The sequence below is a fragment of the Calonectris borealis genome, chromosome Z, assembly GCF_964195595.1.
Source record: "Calonectris borealis chromosome Z, bCalBor7.hap1.2, whole genome shotgun sequence".
Lineage (NCBI taxonomy): Eukaryota > Metazoa > Chordata > Aves > Procellariiformes > Procellariidae > Calonectris > Calonectris borealis.
This window is the reverse complement of record NC_134352.1, coordinates 86,028,309-86,048,661: the sequence shown is the minus strand read 5'-3', so window position 1 is coordinate 86,048,661 and position 20,353 is coordinate 86,028,309. Positions and strand designations below refer to the sequence as shown.

The following is a 20,353-nucleotide window of genomic DNA, read 5'->3' as shown; positions in this document are numbered from 1 at the left end:
AGTTTAACTAAGAAAAGGGGAAAAAAAGGAGTAGGCAAAAGCAAACCAGACTGTACAAGTTTGTCTAACAGCATTTGGGACACCCATAGTCCTTGAGGCCCTTCCAGAGGAGTCTGCTGTAGGGGAAATGCTGAAACGTCCGAGTTACGCAGTCAGGTTAAATGTAAAGAGGCTGCATTTCTTAGATTTGATAACATGCATGTTGTACATGAGAAATAGAAGGAAAATGCTTTTCTGTGCCATTCCTTAAGTTTTCCTAACTAGACCCTGCTGAAGCTGCTGGGATGAAAAGGGCAAGGGATGGAGATTAGGAAAAGCTAAATGGAGACAGTGGGTGAGAGAAATGCTTTCAGGGTGGGAAGATGGAGGAGGTGGAGCAGAAAGGTTGCTCCGAAGGGGCATGGCAGGACATCCCTTGGACCAGGTCCCCGAAGCTCAGATTTCCCTGCTGCTGCTGTGGAGCTGCAGCGTCCACAGGCAGATCGGCTCATCTGCTTTGAGTGCTGGGCCATACACATTCAGTTATTAGTGACTGTAGGTACACCGATGGCAAAATCCAAGAGCCGTAGAATGGATCCAGCCCTGCTCCTTCCCATGCCCTGCATAATGCTGGGGTGAAACTTGGAGGAGGCTTTTTAATATTACTTTTTAATGACCAAAAAAGTGCCTGTGCTTGCACTTTGTGGTACAAACGTGGGCAATTTGGTCCCTGCCTCCTTTTCCTGGGACGCCCCGGGCTCAGACCAGGGGGTGGGCTTGCTGCTGCAGTCCTCTGGGCACGGGATCCCGTGGCCTCGTGGTGCCGAGCCTGCCGAGGGCTGCAAACTGAAGCCCTTCAAACCCCCCTGCGTTACAGGATCCTCTCCTGCCTCAGCCCTTGCGTTCCAGACATTAATCCCGGCTTTCCGGGGTGGTTACTGACTGCTTGTTTCTCATTTTCTGGCTGCCTGATTTAGGATCCTCGGAGATGAAAGCAGAAGTATTGATCACAGGCAGCCAAAGCTGCCCTTTTAGTCTGTAAATGGACATATAGATGCTGAATGCCCTAATTTTTCTTCCCTTCAGTTTCTCCTGTAACGGAGAAGTTTCAGTCCTGTCCCTCAGCGTGAGAAACTGGTGGCCTGCTACACCATGCTTTTTCTTGCCCTAAATTTCGTATATAAAAGATGCAATCCCATCGCCTGAGAGATGGTGAAAAATCATTTCATTAAACGCTCGTGAAATGTTCAAGTGAAGTCAGAAGGAACCCTTTGGAAAAGTCCATGTGGAATTTAATAACGTCTTTAAAAGATGCATTGAAAAGTATACAAAGGAGCAGGATCACAGTGAATGAGGAGAAAACAAAATACCGGGTAGCTGCTTATTAATGGCACTTTGTCCTTCCCTTGCGGCGAGGGAGGCTAGGGCTGCCGGGGAGCGCGGCGAGAGCCTGGAATTAATGACTGCTCCCAGTGCGGGCGCAGGGAGAGAAGCGGGGCTGCGCAGGCGGGCTGAGCTCTGGCGTTCCCGGCTCCAGGGAGTTGTCTTTGCCGCCTTTATAATGTTCCTCTGCAGTAGTTTTTGACATTTTGTATGTGAAATACTGTCCTTATATATAAGTGCCGTAGAGCTTTTGAAGAAGAATACCCTCGTTAGAGTGGATTTGCACATCCTAGAGCACAAACTCAGCACCCTCGGACGGGCACCGGGTCTCTGCATGGGGCAGGGGAGGCAGGAGCCTTTCCCCAACCCCAGGCTTCAGCTCACTGCGGGCTTGCCTAGCTGTGCGCTTGCATATTTTCCATATCTTTGAGCATCTTCTACTATTAGAAGCCTTTTGTTCAGAAAAAGTAAAGCCATGTGGCCAAGGACTATCAAATATACAATATATTTTAAAAAAACCCGGCATGTCAAGTTTATATTTTATCTGCAAAAGCGGAGCATGAATGTGTTTGATATCTACCTTAGCAAACAAATTAATGGTAATTAAAGATTAATTTTATATAATTAGCATTAAAATGCAATTAAATTATGAGTAAGTGGACCAGGAGTAGAAGTCTATGATGTTTTACTGTCTGTTTTTACATCGAGTCTTTTGTTTTTCAGCAAACAGAGGAAGTGGGGCAGCAGGCAGCTCGCAGACTGGTGATGCGCTGGGGAAAGCACTTGCCTCTGTAAGGAAATATTTACTTTGGAATACACGTTTACCATTTTGAAAGTGTGAACTTTAATCAGAATTGGACGCCTGGAGTTTACGAAGATGAACAGCAAACGGGAGAGATCTGGTCTCAGAGGTCACCCACGTGGAGTTACTGCCAACTGAAATATTGAACAATCAGTGCAAAATGGTGTTTAAAAAGTTTTAGACGTAATTTTATGGTAGAATAGAAATGGGAAGAGGGGAAGCCTTGACCTGGTCACATTGACTGGGTGCCAAGGAGCTGTGTCTGTCAGTCTATCACACACCGCATTTCCTAGGGCGAGGGAGGTCTGAACAGAACCCAGCAGCAGGATGACTCCTGCACTACCGAGCCATCCGCAAACAGGGTTCTTTTTGAATTTGCCTTTAGATTTTCTATTTTTCATGGCAGTTTCCACCTATTCAGTTACTGTGGTTGCTGTTAAAGTCAGCAGTTACCACCTCTTACCTGGGTAGCTGGGGTACAGCGGTTTTCCAGCTCAAAGCAGGAGGAAACCCTGCTGTGCCCCAGCTATCGCTGCGGTACCAGTTGGCACGGGCTGACTTTTAATAAGGACCACTATAGTTATTTTCTGGGCAGAGTGGGTTCCATTGAGTTCTCATGAGAGTTAATTTTTTTTTGCATATTCTTCGATGCTTCATTGAAAAAGACGAAAAGTCAGACTCTAGTTTGCCTGAAATAACTGATACAGTACAGAATCCACTTTGAAGTGGTGCCCTGACAAATGGCACGGGTGGTGAGCGGGGACGCCACGGGGTGGTGGCACCCTCGCCCGGGCACGGGGCACGCGGGGGCTTTCTCGCCGGAGCAGCAGACAAGTAGTTGGAGTTTGCTGCTGCAGATTACCCGCTGTGCCAGGGTTTAACGTGCTCTGCTCCTTTTGCTTTATTTTGGCCGTTAAGGGATTTCAGCATAACAAAAAAGCAATTTTCAGGCGTGCTTTAAGGCCTTGTTCAATGACACTCATTCGTAAAGTAGTCTATGCAATGAAAATGTGTATATCTACCGTAGCAGATCCGTGTGACAGTCAGAAACCATTGCTTAATTGGCTAGTGTCTGTTCCCATCAAAAGGGGTCTGTTGTCTAGCTTCCTGCATCTAATACAGTTTTGTCTTTATAAAAATATTAATATTTGAATAAGAGGCTTTTTAACCTGTCCTGCTTTCATTTAAATGAACTGAATGCATAAGAATTCCATATTTCTTTCTGCATCAGTTTGTGATGGCTTTAGATTAATTCTGTATCATCTTTTAAAGATCTATTCTCCAGATCACACCAACAACAGCTTTTCATCAAATCCTTCAACTCCTGTTGGTTCTCCCCCTTCTCTCTCAGGTATTGTTGTTACAATTCTATTTTACTGAACGTTTCAACATATTTTTGGTAGGAGATGCCTAAATGAGCTCCGACGGTACTGGGTGTGAGACGTGCATCCAGCCGGCAGCACCAGCGGTTCCCGTATTGCTGCCCAGCAGGTGCAGGTGGCTGGTGGTCCCGCAGAGATGAGCAGAGAGGTGTCCTACACGCTGTATTTCCAGTGCAGAGAGAAGGTCGTTGCAGCTCTCAGGCAGATGCATTTACAAAAAGCAGTGGTTTTATGCATCCTTATTGCGGCTTCCTGCAGTGCCCTCGGGGTCTTGTGGCAGACGGTGTCTGCCCGGTGCAGAGCGTGTCCCGTGCCGTGGCCGTGCCCCTGTGCAGGGACACCCACGCCCTCGCGGCAGCCCCGCTCCAGGGTGACCATGCCAGGTGCATCTCCTTGTACGTTCCCCATCCCCTCCCGGGGCTGAAGCAAAAGCCTGTTTGATCCGTAAAATATGTCTCTGGACAAACTGAGCCCCTGTGAGTCCAGTTGATCGTTTTATACTTTGTTTATAATAACTGCATATTTTAACTACACCCACTCTACTAATAAAAGCCTAAACTGAAAAGATCCAGAGGCCCAGGGTAGTTCTCATGAGCGTCAGGTGTTTTAAATGTTTACCTGAATATAACTTGGATTTCTTAAACCTTGAGACTTTTCGGCTAGAGCATTAGGCTTCTCCTCCCACGCAGCACACGCTGACCCCTTGGAGAAGGCCTCTTGGCTTCCCATCCCCGCGCTGAGACGAGGTCTATATCACACATAACCAAAGACCCCGGTCTCCTCTTCTTTGTGCGTGAGCCCTGGATCCTGTTAACCTCACCGGGAATCCTGAAAGGCAGCCGAGGCCGCCGTGTTTCCATAGGGCAGCGCTGGCAGAGGTGTGATCCATCCCTCGTTCTCCATGGGGCATGAGGAGCACGCCCGAGGCGGAGGGAGCTCCTGGGCTCCTGAGCCTTTAAGATGGTGCCCCAGCCTCAGAGACATAGACCTAACAGGAGCTCTGCAGTGATGAGACCCTCTTGGAAGGAGAGAAGCTCGTGCTAGCTGGCAGGCTCTGCAGGACAAGGTCCAGGAGGACACCACATCCATCTCCATCACGCTCAGCTGCTGTGAAGGAGCACGTAACATCGGGGTGACATCCAGTCAACAAACGTCCCCACAATGCCACCCCTAGCAGGGGATGGGGGACAGAGGGACCACCTGGCCTGTCATAGCCTGGGGGGTTCCCACACCTCAGAAAAGGACTTTCTGCCCTTACTTTGCCCGGAATCGCCCTCGAGGTGCAGCACCCTGGGCACCGGGGCTGCCTTTCTCCTAGCGAGGCGCTGCCCTCCTTCCCGATGGAAGGGGCCGAGCCAAAGAGAAAAATCCCGTGCGAATTTGGCCTGCGTTGCTTTTTGCAGGCTCTGCTGGGTAAATAGGGAGAACCGAGTGTCAAAATAAATAAAAATAGGGAGTATAAGTGCATTTAAATACGAGCTGAAAGTGTTCAGCGTGCAAGACGCTTTCCCTCAAGGGTGTCAAGGGCTAGTTAAAAACTATTCTGAAGGTAAAGATTGCTGCTCATTGCTTCATTCAGTGCTGTAGCAAAACCTCAACTAAAAGCTCCATGGGGACCAGAAAAGGGAAGATTTAAGTTTTAATTAGAACTGACATAATTTTGACTTTTATGAGAAAAAAAATTTTAACTGTGGGAGCCTAAAAAAAATTGCCACGAGTTCCACCCTGGCCTATCTCAGTCCAAGCAAATGCCACTCAATGTAGACATTAAGATTAAAATCCTGATATTTCCATCTCAAATTCTTAACCCGGTTTTATGAGATCATTCAGAGGATTACTCGTTCAAAAGAGCATTATAAATTGTCTAAGCGTTGTACTATATATATAAAAGCTGTTGGGAAAATACTTGAAAAAAACTTCTTTTCCCTGTGTTTGCCTCTTTCACAAGGGCAAATTTTTCCTTAGAAAATGCTGCTGGAGAGCAGAGCCCTTTTCTTCCCGCAGCAGCAGGAACAGATTTAGAGCAGCGGATACAAACCAGAAGGTTTTCGGTCAGACCTTTGGCAGTTTCGCTGGGCCAAACCAAATAATCTGCCCAAAGAGAGCGCAAACCTTATCAGCGTATACGTGAATGTTGTGTGCGGTGCTTTTACTGACTTCTTTTTTTAAGATTTTGTAAATTTGGTGGTGGGATGACGTCATCAGTGGCACCGAGTGTGTCTGGAAGCAAGGCTAGGAGAATGGGCTAGTCTGTGCTGGGCTCGCGCAGGGGTCCAGCCGCCCCGCAGCACCCCGCGGCAGCGCTGCTTCTCCTTCACCGCCGAGACGTTTCCTTCTCCCGGAGCCTCTCGCAGCTCCAGCTGCCGAATGAATGCAGCCCTCTATGCGGAGGAGCAGCCTGGGGGAACTTTGTGGCCTGCATCTACGTGCTTTGCTACAAAATACCTTTTTTTTTTTTTCATCCGTGTGTATTTTGGAAGTTCTCCATATGTCTGCTCTATAGTCTATCTGGAATACGGCATTTACATGTCTACAAAACTGTCCAAAAAGTTTGAAAGACATTTTTGTTTGCATAGTTCTAATGGTAATTCCAATTTTACTATTAGCAGGCACAGCTGTTTGGTCTAGAAATGGAGGTCAAGCGTCATCATCTCCCAATTATGAAGGTCCCTTACACTCTTTGGTATGTTTTGATTAGTGACCTCCTCTGCCTCAGTATTTTACTTGCTGTTCTTTCCATTTCTCATCCATTCTTCTCACACAGGTTTTCATTTCGTTAGTGACCGCTATGCCCTCGGACTTGATTTTACCACCTCTAAATTCGTATCATGGGTGCCCCGCGCTCTAGATGCGTGATGCGGTTTGAGATGCTGCTGGCCAGGGTCTCCTGTTTGACAAGGGATGCGGTGTTGAGATCTACTGAAAAGGGCGATGAGGACCACGAAAAGAGGGGAGGATGAGCAGGCAGATGGAATAGATTGAAGAGAAAATAGGAGTAGAAAGCCGTGGTGGCTGTCACGCAGGACGGAGCGTCCGTCAGTCCTGTGGAGCGAGGGAGGGAGCGCGGCCGATGCAGCAGTGATGGTCAGGAGTCCTCTCCCCAGGAAGAACCTGAGTTTGCCAGGCCGAGCTGGTCCTAAGTGCTCGCGTGGCAGAGAGGGTTAAAGGGATGTCAGTAAGATTTGTTACCTTTCCTAATAGAAAGATTAAGTAAGAGTTGGAGCTGGCCAGAAGCACGTTAGGACAGAGGAGGACCGTAGAGTCCGATGTCCTCTGTCTCTCTCTTCTCGGTTGGTTGTTGGTCTCAGTTGGAAGTCTAGGGGGTTTCACTAATGGGTGTGAAACGCCTGACATGTTGTTGGGTGTAAAATAAATAGTGCTAGAACTTTAAAGTTTCCTTAAAAAAAAGGCCATCAGATAATTCCCGAGGGCACAGTGTTTAACCCTGCTAGCACGGGGCGATGCAGCAGTCCTGTTGGCTTCGTTAGAAGTTTGCCAAAGTCAGGAATTAGCATGGACTGTTTTTTCCGCCCCGATACAGAAATCCTTCTCATGATTGACCATTTTCTAGGCTATCTGTCTTCTGGAGGTTTTTTAGTTATTTTGGTTTGTGGAGAGCAATGGGTCGGTTAAGAGACTTGCTGCAGAGATCCATAAGCTATGCCTAATTATTTTTGCAGCTCAGGTTCCCCAGTGCTTGGGGGCTGTCCTGTTGTGCTTCCCCCTTCCGTATTTTATTGAAGAGCAAAGACTTCAGGTGCCCAGGTCGCACAAGGCTTGCGCTGGGGATAGCCGAGGACAGCGGTGGGGCTTGGGGGAAGCAGAGCAGGGGGTGCAGGGGGGGTTCTGCGGGCAGTGGCTCCCGCAGGGGGTTGTTCCCAGAGCACGACATGCAGACGTGGGTCCTTCCTTTCATGGAGCAGCCTGTGGAGCAGGCAGGCTGAAGCCTCAAGGCTACTCCCTGCAGCCCATTGCTTCTCCTCGTCCTCGCCCTGCCAGCAGCACGCCTCGGGGGCTATTTTTTGGCTTAGCAGGAGCACGGTGTTGGGAGGCAGCAACTCGGGAAAGCAGCGGTCGGGGTTCTCGGAGGCCCTTCCCAGGGCTGTGGGTGGGCTGGCTTTTAGGATGGTTGGAGAAGTGGGAGGCGAGGGCCCGTCCTTCCCGGGGGCTTGGTTGTAGGGACCCCGATGGCATTGCAGCCGGGGCGGGAGGGGTGGTTCAGAGCAACCCTGCACCCCTTGCCCCCCGGGACCCCGTGGCTGCTAGTCTTTGCCATGCTGCTCACCGGCCGTAAGCTGCTCAGTTGGGGAAGAGTGTTTATTGCTGCTTTTACCAGTGATAAAGAGTGATTTCAGGATGCATAGCTGTAGGGAAGAACCCAACCAGCAGCGAGGGACTGTAGGACCTGGTAGTTTCTCTTTCTCTCTTTGTGTGTGATCCTGGGATTAGATGGGGGGAGGAAAATCCCGTCAGAGATTGATTACAATTAGAGGTATATTTATTTCTTTACTTCTACTTCTTTTTTATTTTTTTTATTATTTTTTTTTTAAGTATCACTAAAACTTTTCAAAGACATAGAGGGCAACATATGTACTGTAATGATTATGTTCATGAGGAATCATTGAACCTGTTTTGCCCATGAAAATCAAAGCTGTACTCGTGTTAACCATGCTCTCTCCTTCCCCGCAACGCTACTCTAAACATTGCCATAGGGAAACAAAACCACTCCTTTCAAAAAAAAAAAAGAAAAAAAAAAGAAAAAAAAAAGCCAAAACCAACCAAAAAACACCAAGGGGTTGAGAAGGAAGGACTGGCTGTCAGTGACCGTGCCCCCGCGCGCCCCACGCACACCGGCGGCAGCGCCCGTGCCCGGCGCTGGGCGGCCCTGCGCGCCTGCTGATGCTCTTCCCGCTTTGTTTCTCGCACACAAACAGCAAAGCCGGATCGAGGACCGCCTGGAGAGACTGGACGACGCCATCCACGTGCTGCGCAACCACGCGGTGGGGCCCGCCACCGCCATGCCGGGGGGCCACGCCGACATGCACGGCTTGATAGGGCCGTCGCACAATGGAGCCATGGCCGGTCTGGGCTCCGGCTACGGCACCGGCCTGCTCTCCGCCAACCGGCACTCGCTCATGGTAAGCCGCGGGACTCGCCGACAGCGCCGGGGTGAAAAACGAGCCGGCTGCAAGGGCTCGGGGAGGGGGGAGGAAGGGATGGATGGGTGTAAGGGTCTGCAAGGGTTCGCTGCTTCTCGGAGATGTTATATACTAGTGCGCGCGTGCGTATTCACGGAGGGAGCGGTACTGCCTTTCCTTTACGCCGCGTGTACGTGTGAGCTATCTACAGCTACAGACGTCTGTGTGCGCCTTTCGCTCTGATGGCGGCGAGTGCCCCCCTTTCTGTTTGTCCCTGCCTGCGCCCTCAGCCCAGCTGGCACCACTCTTGTCAGAGCCGCTGGGCTCTGCGTCCGGCCTCGTTAACCATGCCTGCTGACGCGGCTTGGGCGGGCCGAGGGCGCGGGCACCACGAAGTCGCTGCCAGGCACCGCGAAGGGCGTGCGGGGAGCAGCAGCCCCGGGGCAGCAGGCAGGAGCGTGCCGGGGGAGCTGCCCCATGGCAGGGGGCAGGCACGTACCAGCGAGACAGCAGCGAGGTCAGGCTCTCCTGTGCCTTTCGGGTGGTTCGCGCGGCCGCGCTTCAGGGGCCACCCGCACAGTTTACCCTTCTTCTCATAGCCACGTGCACAGAGGTGCAAACTGTGTGTGCGCGCATGCGGGGGGGCGTGAGGGGGTGTGAAACCTGCGGGGATTCATTTATGCTTTCATTTCCAGGCCAGGTGAACGTAAAGTCGCTGCCCCTACCCAGGTCCTGAAATGCTTTTCCTTTTTTGCTTTCAGAAAGATTTCATTAGTGTTGCGTTTCACTCGGGACCCACCACTTGCTTGGGAAGCTGGGTGCAGTTTTTAGTGTAAGGCGTGGTTTTGGCGTGCAGGGCTGGAGAAAGTTTAAGGAATGAGAGCTAATCCTGTCCTTGTTTTAAACACATGCTTAAATTTGGGGGGAGAAGGGGTTCAGAGTTGGAGCTGCACGTGCTCCCTGTGGCGTGTGTTTCACTCCGGATTACGTGACCCTTCTCCAACGCGAAATAGCCGGTGCACGAAGCCTGGCTCTGCAGACCCTCCCTGGGCTTGTGCTTGCGTTACTGGGTCCCCAGTCTGTCACTGGTGCCTGTGGTGGTCTGTCACAAAAGCCTGTGGGATCAGGTCTGTAATTTGCCTTATGTGCACCACTTGGGTCTCCGGGACAGACATCTTGCACTTTGCAAAGGAAATATTTTGCAGTTGCTTTCTCTCCTGCAAAGGAAAAGCCTGTCTCTTCAATCTTTTTATTTTTTAGTATGTCAGAAAAATAATAAGGAAAACCATTTAACACGATGCATTTGAGTATACAGAAATCTTAAAGTCCCTCAGCAGAAGTTAATGAAAAAATAACCGGTCCTGTAGGAGCTGAGAAGCAGCGATTCTCGATTAGGAAGCGGCGAAGTTGCGCACGTGCAGAGCTGAACTAGATCAGTGCAATCTTCAGCAGGATTAAAAGGCATTCGGTTTTATACCTCCAAATTTCATTCCTGAAATAGAGTTGCTTACTCACACGTGGAATGGAGGAAGGGAACAAGGAGTTATCTGGCAGTATTTTCGATGGTTCAAGCTATTTAGGTTAATTAAGACTAGGGGAAAATATGTGGAAAGAGAAGGGGACCTGACAGATCCATGGCCAGTTCGCTGCTGCGCGGCGCTGAGGAGGACTAGGCTTGATCCCCTGCTCATCCCACATGCTAAGGGCAAGGCAGGGCAGATTAGAAGAAAGAATTTCAATTAACCATATACATATAGGGAGGACGGCGTATGCCTCTGCTAGAGTCACATGGAAATTTCTCCTCAGTGCGCAAGAATCTCTAAAAACAAGACCAAAACCCCATTGAATTGAAAAGGCACATGTGAAGGGACACCAAAACTGATGGAGTGGCAGTACATGCCTTGGGTATAATTCACATACACATACATGTGTGTATACCTTCCCTGGAGCTGTCTTCTGGTTTGGTTTTCCTATCTCAAAAAAGTGCGGTGGAATTGGGAGGAGTTCAGGGACAAACAGCAGGAATGATTGCAAGCATGGAAGGATTTTCATGTGAAGGGAGGTTGAACAGATTGTGGTGATTTTGTTTAGAAAGGAGATGAATAAGAGAAGACATAATAGAGGTACATGGAATAATGGACAGCATAGAGAAGGTAAATCTAGCTCTCCTATTCATCCTGCCTTATAATTAAAGAACAAGGGGACATTCAGTGAACCTGACAAAAAGAAATACTTTTTATTCAACACACAATGTCCTGTGAAATTCATTGCTCCAAGATGTAATCAAGGCCAAATGTTCAGAAGCATTCCAAATAGGATTAGACATCATATGGAAAATGCAAACATTTAGAATTTTATTTGACAGGATTCAGACAGGATTCCTCCTTTTTTTCACAAGGGAAGGAGAAAGAAAGAAAGAAAGAAAGAAACTTTGATGCCCGAGTGTGAGGCAACTGCCAGGGGAAGGAAGGAGCTTCTTCTGGTGGCCAATTATTTGATAATTACCGTGCCCCCGCTCTGCTGTGCGCTGGGGATGCCCCCGCCCTAGGCGCTGTCCTGATACTCGGTTAGGTGATTATAAAATAATTAGCCTCCAGCGGCACGGAGAGTGTGGCTTTATTCAGCAGGGCCGTTCCTGAGCCTCGTGCGATGCTGGGGGAAGTTCTCGGGCGGCTTGTCCCAGCGGGGCCGAGCCGAGCCGTGGGCTTTCGGCCGCTCTCCGTCCCACGTTGGGATGGCTCCGCAGCCCTCGGCACGCTCCGTCATCGGCCGAGGGCAAGGTTTTATGTCTAAGCTTGAGTGCTGACCACCATGCAAAGCCTTCACAGCTGAGGTCTGCCATCTCATACGGAAATCAAAATATCCCAGCTGTCTCCCGCTTCCCCCTGCAAGAAAAAGTTTGCTTTTCAGGTATCCTTACCCAGCTATACTTGACCAAACAGTTCTTCCTTCAAACTTGTCCACATACAATGCCTTAAGCTAAATATTTGCCCATAATTTCTGTTGCTTCAGGTTGTTAAAATGTAACATCAGTTGTTAAATGAAGCACCTGAGAAAGGAAAATAAGGGGGATTTTGTTTATTTTTTTATTGGGGCAGCTTTGTGACAGGCTCTGCTCCTCGTTAAATTAAATGTTACTAAAAGTGACTCTGTCGTGGGTAAAATATCATTAAAAGCCACAACTGAGACTGCACCATTTGCAGGTTCAAAAAAATGTGAAGTGTTAACTGAAAATGGTCTGGTGAAAGGCTCCGAGAGGTAAAAAGATGCCTTTTCAGCAGCTCGGTTAAATCCATCTCCTCTCCCCTTCCCCAATAAAATTAGCATGAACCAGACATTGGTTTGCTCTCTGTGGCAGTTGCTGAGAATTCACAAAAGGAAATTCTAGATTGTAATTTAGCTTGGCCTCAGGTAATACGTTAAATACACTTGGGATACATATAATCTAAGATTTGAGTTTGTACAAAGCTATTTTTTCCTCCAGTGTTTAAACAATACTGCTTTTAATGAAGAAATCTGGCTTTATTAAAAGCCAGATCTGTGACTTACAACTGTTTCTGCATATCTGCTCTCAATCAAGAGAAAAGAGTTTAATTTTTGTAGCTTTGTTCGCTTTGCATATGTTAAACTGATGCAACATGCACCCAGGGCATCACTTCAGAGACAGTTTGTTCCATAAATATGTGCTCCTTGCTTAAATACCAGATGTAGGTGAAGTTAGATTTAAACAAAAAAAGCAGCAACAATGAGAAATCGAAGTGCCGGTATCATGCATCTGAAAAACGCCTTCATGTCTTTAGGAATATGCAGGCACTTGCTTTTTCAGGAGAAATGCCGAGTGGCGGGGTCTGACCTGTCTTGTTTGGGCTTTGCTAAGTAAGTGTATGGTCCGAGCGAGGTAGCTGAGCAGGAGAATTCGGATGCTTTGAGAGCAGCGCTGCTGCTGCTGCAAACAAGACGGGGACATTTCTCTGAAAACCCAGAGTCTGCCGCGTTCCCAAGCAGCATTACTCACTGTCTGAAACCGTAACTTGGGTGAAAGAGTCGGGCCCGATAATTTCTTTTGGAAAACTGGTATGAATTTTGAAGTAAAAACATAAGAACAAAGGAAATAGTTTTTGAGTAGAGTCAGTCTGAAGTTAGCCTTTGACCATTTGATACATTCCACGCTGAAAAGGAAGTTGAAGGGGGAAAAAATTCAAAAAAAAAAAAAAAAAAAATCAAGGAGGATACTGGTAATGTTTTCCACATTTGAATTTTAATACATGAAACAGGCTATAAAAGGCTGGCCAGCTGCAGTAAATAAAGTAGCAGTGGGAGGTATGGACCGGAAACTTGTAGAAAGCGCTGGTGGAAGCGGCTGTGCCCACCGCGCACCTCCGCGCGCTGCCCGAGCGCGCCGGGGCGACCCCGGAGCCGTGCAGAGCCCGCACTCCCTGCCCACGCTCCCTGCCCACGCTCCCTGCCCTCACTCCCTGCCCGCGCTCCCTGCCCGCGCTCCCTGCCCTCATTCCCTGCCTGCGCTCCTTGCCCGCGCTCCCTGCCTTCGCTCCCTGCCCGCACTCCCTGCCTTCATTCCCTGCCTGCGCTCCCTGCCCGCGCTCTCCCTCGCGCAGCAGATGTGCGACTTTTCTCCCCAGACACAAATAAGGCAGAGATCGGTCAGATGCTGCTGGAAATGGGAATCAAGTGCTCCGGTTTTAATGGAATGAGGCCAGGTTTACAGCTGTGTGGCTGGGAGCAGAGTTCTGCTCCCTGCGCGAACGGTTTGCTATAGCAGGCTGTCTTAAAAGGGATTTCTTACTTTACATTCCCTCGCTTTTTTTATTAGTGGCCCAGTAAGGAGAGCGTTTAAGCATTCACTAATTTTTAGCAGGCCCCTGGAATTTGCTGATGTCCCTGTTTCTAATTTCCCCTGAGCCGTGAGCAAACCGGCACGCATTAATTCACACCGTTTACAAATACAGTGTATTTGATACCAGTTTAGCAGCAAACTGGTTTAGCGGTGAAAGCCCAGAGGACCTGCCTGCTCCTCTGCGCCCGCTGTGTTGCAGCAGCAGCACGTGCAGGCAGGAGGGCAGCAGGAAGGTCTCAAAATAGGGGTATTTCTTAAATCACAGCCCTCGGGTGCCAGAGCTCGGGGGGGACGCCCTCACGGGGCGTCGGGCACGGCTTCCTCGGCTGGGCAGGGTGGAGGGGGGGAATTTGAACCCCCAGCATCCCCCGGCTTGTGCCCCAACCGCAAAGCTGGGGCGCAGCAGCTGCTCGCCCAAAGCTGGTCGCGTTGCAGGGCGTGTTTGGGGGGCCGGAGGGGGAGCGCGGCGGGGAAGGGGGGGTGACCTGCTCCAGGCAGGGGAGATGGAGGTTCGGGTTTCCCATCCCATCAAGACCTGGGTTCTGCAAACGCACGTGCGCTCGACTTTATTAGCACGCGTCGTCCCGTTGGGACTATTCGTGACGTTGAAGTTAAGCACGCGCACGAGCATTTGCAGGATTGAAAACACCGTATTTAAAATGGAGGTAGGCTCCCTTCGCCGGGCGCGTAAAGCCGGTACAGAACCGCCCTGGACACCTGCAAAGAAACGTCTGGGAAGAGGCAGAAGTGGCTTAGAAATGAGGCTGATGGGGGGTTTGCTGTCAGGCTGCTCGTAACATTTCTGTCTCTGTAAGGGTCTTCAAGGCCAAAGTTTTAGAAGTCGCATGTCAAGGAAAAAACTTGGAGTTTAGGTTGATTTAATCTGCCCGTCTCCATCTCTCAAGGGCATGAGCTAAGCGTATATTTTCAGCTTTAGCTATGAATTTCCTGGCTTTCCGCAGTTCCTGTTATTTCAGAGGTTACGCGGATTGCGGGGATTTTATCGTAACATTTCAAATTGAATTGTAGAAAACAGCATTTAAATGCTAACTTTTGCACAGGAATCTCAGAAGACACCTTTCTTTTGTAGCGGTGCACGAAGGTATTGATTGAAGTCATTATAAACCAGAAACTGGTATACGTTATTTTTAAGATAGCGCTTAGAAGCCCATCGGCCAGCCTGCATGCTTCACACGAGAGCCCACAGGAAGAGAGCGTGTTCGTGTGTATTTTTTTTTTTACATCCACATTAAATTAACTTATGGAATTTTCCACCCCTAGGAATTAGAGTAGCAGCTCATGAAGTAATTCAGTTATGTCATTCGTACATAAACAAAAAGAGTCAAGCGACTTGGCGTTATTTGAAAGACAAAATTTGGCTTTTGCTGTTTTGTCTTGCTATCTTTTTCTCTTCTTAATTTTTAGCACGGTTGTAGCTTCTGCGTCTGTGGTTTGTGTTGCATGACTGTGTTTTTTAGTTAGCAGGTATAATATAAATTAAAAAAAACTGGACAGAATGACCTTACTGGAATGAAGTCTGACATAACAGGCACCAGTGTAGGGTTTTTATATAGCACCATTTTCTGCCTAATTGGTTGACATTCCTAATGCCGTGCAATTACAGCCTTTATCATATTTTTAAATTATTTTTTAAACTATAAACTTCATTTTGACCAGGAGAGAAACCACTGACCAATATTTAAACGACACCTTTTCAGGAAAGCCTTGTCCTCGCACAATGGCTCCATTCATTTCTAACCAGCTAATTAGGCGCATGGTTAAAACCCCGTCGTATTTGGTTTCCCGGGTTTCATTTCTGCGTCGCTCGCTGCCTGCGAGCTCCGCGTGGCCGGCCCGGCGCGCGGGGGAGCGGCTGGCTTGTCTTTCAGGAGCCGCTAGCGCAGCGTCTGCGCTGGAGGTGCGGAGCCGAGGCCGGCGGCGGGGCAGGTGCTGGGGAGCCGGGGAGGAAGGCAGCAGCGCGGGTGGGTCAGCCCCCCCATGCGCTGGACGGGACCCCCGTCATCCGGAACCGGGTACCGAAATAAAGCGTCCAGGCGCGCCGACTTGCTTGTGGCATGGTGTCCTCCCCTCCCTCCCGGCCGATCGGTGAAGAAGAGTTAATATTCTTAATCCTGTACTTTAGGACCCTTTATATCTCCGGATTTAGCCAATACTTAAATGAATAATCATCTCCCTTGGAAAGAAATCGCAGGGATTATTTCAGTGACTTCCCTCCGACGGCCATGGCAACCCACTTCTCTCCATAATAGGTCGCAACCGATTGGTTTCCCTTTAAAATGCTTCAATTATCTCCCATGGTGGGAAAGCAAAGCCGGTGAAGCGTGGGAGACCTGAACTGGCGCGTGCGGGGGGACGTGGCGGTGGGCCGCGCTCTCCGCGCGCGGGGCCGGCGCCCGGGTGGGCCCGCGGAGGGCAGAAGGAGGGAGCCGGTGGGCAGAGCCGGGCGGGCGGCGGGGCGCGGGGCTCGGCCGGCAGCCTCTGCACGCTGGAGGAAGGTCGGCTGGAAGTCGGCTCTTCCCACCAAGCCGACGCGTGGTGCCAAGGCGAGCCTCCTCCCGCCCAGCCGGGGGCGGTGGGCTCCGCGGGGAGCCCCCCGGGGCGCAGGCGGACGCTGCCACGCACGTGGCCTCGAGGCACGCCCGCCGCCGCCACCGCGCCGGTATCCCGGCCTCGCCGGGAGACGTGGCACTTGCGCTTTTTTCCCTTCATCTTCTTCTTCCCCTTCCTTTTAACGCCGAAGTCCGGCTTTGCCACTTTCGGCTCCGTTTAAATGGCTTTTGCATACAACTGGCTCGCAAACAGCCCTTTCATAAGATACTTGGCGAGCCGCTTAGTACTCAGCACTACTTTTTTTCTGTAGAAAAAAATGTGAACTTTGCTTTTTTTCCTGATTTAATGCCACTCTTAATGTCTTTTTTTTTTTTTTTATTAAATCCTTTCTTTTGCTTTTGATCTTATTTATAGCTGAGCCACCGGTCATATGGAAACTATTATTGTATAGCACGGAGATGAAAGACTTCGGTGCAGTTAAATAAGAGTGAATAATTTGGACCAATAATACACACATACAGTGAGAGACCATTTGTGTCAGAGTGCCCTGTGCTGTTCCCTTTTTAATATAGCGGTAGAGGTTTATAAGGGCTTTGCACAAATCTGCTTTCTGTCAGACTTATAAATTTTGACAATATTGAACACATGTTAACATGCATCACCTTACAACTTTCTTGCCGCATGTTTTTATTTATCTAATTGGATAACACAAGGTCATCATTTTTAAAAGGACAAAGCACGTTGCTTGTTGCATTTGTTCACGATATTGGCAAGTTAGGAATAATCTCTTCCTAACCGTAGCCTGAAGCTGTGGTCCGGGCTATAGGTGATAGTTTTTCCTTTGTATTTAGAAAGTTAATCCTGTGTGTGAAGGCCACCTCAGCATGAGAAGGGTTAACCATAAGGAAAGGGGTGCAATGCTCATAACTTCATAGGAAACCCTTCCCCATTTTTTACAGCTCATGTCTGCTCCTTACCATGCCCGAACTTCAAATGCCCATCTGTGAGCAATAAAAGAAACATTTGTACGACCATTTCTTACCACTGCTCGGGATTCACTTCTGGGTCAGGTAGGGGGTTTCCTTGCTCGGGAGGATAAAGTTTCCGTCGTCATATACATGACAGAGAGAGAGAGAATCCAAGGTAATTCAAAATGAAAGGCAGCGCTTCGGGGCAGTCAGGTGCAACTGGGATTTCATGGGGCAGGCGCAAGCCAGCGGCACCGGAACAGGTTCCGTGTCAGTGGGGGTCTGATCACCAGGCAGACAGTTTCCTCTTTACGTTTACTGGAAACCGAGCACCTTCCTGGCCTGCCCTAGCGGCAGAGGAGCCCTGCGCTGTGGGCGCAGAGGTGGGTGAGGCGGGGTGGGCAGCGGGTGCCCCGGCCCCCTCCCCGCCTGGTCCCCGCCGGACCTGCCTCCTCGCGCGGGCGCAGGGCTGGGAAGGCGCTTCTGGAGAGCGGGGTTTCGCTTCGGGGGTGATCTATACATCTTCAGCAGGGAGCTGGGGAGACTCTCCTCCTACAGAAAAATCCGTGGTTGCTCCCTGTGAAAGGGAGAAGTGAGCCTGCCCCGGGCTTCCCGGGGTGCCGGCCCCTCCGCTTCCACAGGTCCCAGCCGCGTCTGGAGCAGTGGAGTCTGGAGCCTGCTCTGGGGGCACTGCTCTGGGGGGGTAATGCTGATAAGGATTGAATAACTGCTAAATTCAGTGCAGTACATCTTGACATTGATGGAACAAGCATCTTAGACACAGCAGAATAGTTATTTTTTTAAAAAAGAAAGAAGAATGCACTTCGTAGAACAAGGGTGAAACAATTTTTTTCCAGCATCGTGTTCTGTATCCGTGCTAACTACAGGTATACATCTCCATCATGAAATGCTGAGTATTCAAGAATTAATTTCCACCTATTTTTTTTAAAACAGCTTCCCATCCCTGATGAATACATAGATAGTGCAGGTAATCTGGAATACATACAAACTCGCATAACCAGAAAAACCTGACGTTTGTACTGAATACCTGTTACCGTGTATAAAAATGGAAATGCAAAGGTAAGAGAAGACAAGGTCTAGCCTTCTTCCAGCTATTGAAGTTTTTAAAATGCCACAGAAGACTAATGCAAGTGTGAATTCGGCCGTCGTCTGCCCAGGTTTTCGTGCCGTGTCCATCAGCCTAGTACGTGCGTGCCTCCAAAGAGGCCTGCACTGGAAGGTCCGCAGGACAATTTTGATCCTTGCTCTGATTTTGATCCCTGCCTCTGGGATCAGCCTTCTCTGTACTGGTATTTATTTATCTTCCAGAAACCTTTTTAACCTTAATAGCCAAAAAACCACAGGACTGGGGCTTCTCATGGTTTTTCCCTTTGGCTGAATTATTTCAAGCGGCCCGTACTTCACACAGGGGTGTGCACATACATGCTTGGGTACCTCTGTGTGCCTCAGACGGTGACTGCAAAGGGGAGGTTAAGGCAGAGATTTGCACATCAGCAGCAGGGCTTGCTTATACCTCCCGTGCACATTTAGGATTTGTTCTTTGTTGGGGTTTTTTTTCCACTCCAATCTGCTGAGTGCTGCAGTAGGGGGCTGTTTAAAGACATGGAAATAAATAAAATATTAATAGAACTTCAAAGTGAGATAGATTCTCTAAAGATAAGTATTATTTATAATCTGCACTCCCGGGCTGGGGGGAACGATTCCTATCTTCGCTCCACCTCAGGGCAGAGCTGTTATTTGTATAACAGACAAGCCGGCGGCACTGCTGGTGCGGAGGGAGGGGGAGGCAGAAAACGCAGCATCTTCGGTGTCCCCGGCGGTGCCGGGAGCTGCCCACGCCCCGAGCTCGCAGGCGTTGCTGCTTTCGGTCCCATCCTTGTATGGACGGGCTTTATTTCAGTAAGTCGCGTCCCTGTGTCCCCTGGCAGATGGTGGGTTTCAGCCGCGTTTGGCAGTGCGGTGGTGCTCTTGAAGGTACTGGGCTCCTGGTGAAAGCAGCTGATGATATTTAAAGGAGAAAAGTAAATGGCCAGCCTGATTTAGGGGACATCTGAGGCCTGAAGTTTGCTGTAAAAGTGGTCGTTTGGGTACCCACGCGGGACAGAGCATCCCGTGGGCGGGGGAGACGCGGTGGCGTGGTGAAAACCACGGTGCTGCCAGAAACCAGCCCTGTAGTCCTCTGCTTGTGGGACTACTTGGCGTGGGTTGGTTTTGATCTTTTACTATAGACAGATGTGTGTGCACGTACGCACGCACGCAAAGGTGTTTGTAGCCTGATGGAGTTGGAGTCTTTCTGTGTCTCGAAAATACACTGTGTGGATAACGAAGTGATGGGGCTGCCTGAATCTTCTTGCAAGCGATTGAAACTGGAGAAATAAATTATCCAGGAAAACACGCTATGGAAAGGCCGTTGCAAGGTGGTGGTTTGTGTAGCCGTAGAGTTAGAAAGCGTTGGTGGTTCGGAGCAGCCCCCTCGCTGTGGCACGGGGAGGATCGCGGGTGGGAGGGGTGCTGCAGCCTGAGCTCCATCCCGTCTCAGGATGCCTGCTTCCCAGGCGGAGAGAGAGGAAAATGGGCTTCGTCAGTCGCAGTGGGTAAGAAGTGGTCTTTCTTTCATGTAGGGATGGCCATGGGTTGGGCTTGCTCACTAAGCAAGCCTGGAATTTGCCAGTGGCAGGAAAAAAGGCTGCAAATCTGAAGCAGCGAGATAGATCACGTAGTGCGTTGTAAAAGAGAAGAAAAGAATCGATAGTTTTTATCATTCAGTTGTGAGACGTAACATAGGTGGTTGCCTTCCAAATCTCTTGAGAACCTAAAGGAGAAGAAACGTGAGGAAATCTCTTTTTATTGGAACCAATTTTAAAAATACAAATAAAACTTTATATCAGTATTTCAGTGGTAAAGTGGGGGTGACTTCATGGCATCTTTATTTTGCATCTGAATTCAACACTTCAGCTTAAAAATCCTCCAAATCCTTAGCTTTCGATTATTACAACGTCTGCTTCTTGACATGGTAAAACAAGAGGTAGTCTTCAAGAAGCCAGGCCGAATAATCAGCATAGCCAGGTTGTCCCTCTTCAAGCTGGACCACCCAACTGGAGGCATCTCCTGCAGCCCTGTAACGGAGGTGGGCTGCTCCGGGGCAGGAGCAGGACGGGACGCTTGCCATCTCCGGGTCTGTCTGTCTGTCTGCACAGGTCATGGATGGAGCCCGGGGAGGCTCGCAGGAAAAGGGAGGGACGCAGAGCGAGACG

The 20,353-nt window shown here is 49.6% G+C and overlaps 1 protein-coding gene across 13 annotated transcripts in view; it reads left to right on the top strand.

The window, feature by feature from the left end:
- Positions 1 to 20,353, top strand: part of TCF4 (transcription factor 4) — a 235,940-nt gene that overhangs the window by 205,251 nt on the left and 10,336 nt on the right. For 7 of the 13 annotated variants that reach the window (XM_075137536.1, XM_075137541.1, XM_075137539.1 and 4 more), the window contains 4 exons: positions 2,086 to 2,153; positions 3,437 to 3,515; positions 6,153 to 6,229; positions 8,481 to 8,684. In XM_075137536.1, coding sequence (XP_074993637.1) covers positions 2,086 to 2,153; positions 3,437 to 3,515; positions 6,153 to 6,229; positions 8,481 to 8,684 — 428 coding nt within the window. The remainder of the gene's footprint in view (positions 1 to 2,085; positions 2,154 to 3,436; positions 3,516 to 6,152; positions 6,230 to 8,480; positions 8,685 to 20,353) is intronic. The other 6 variants (XM_075137542.1, XM_075137540.1, XM_075137537.1 and 3 more) reach the window with 1 other exon arrangement.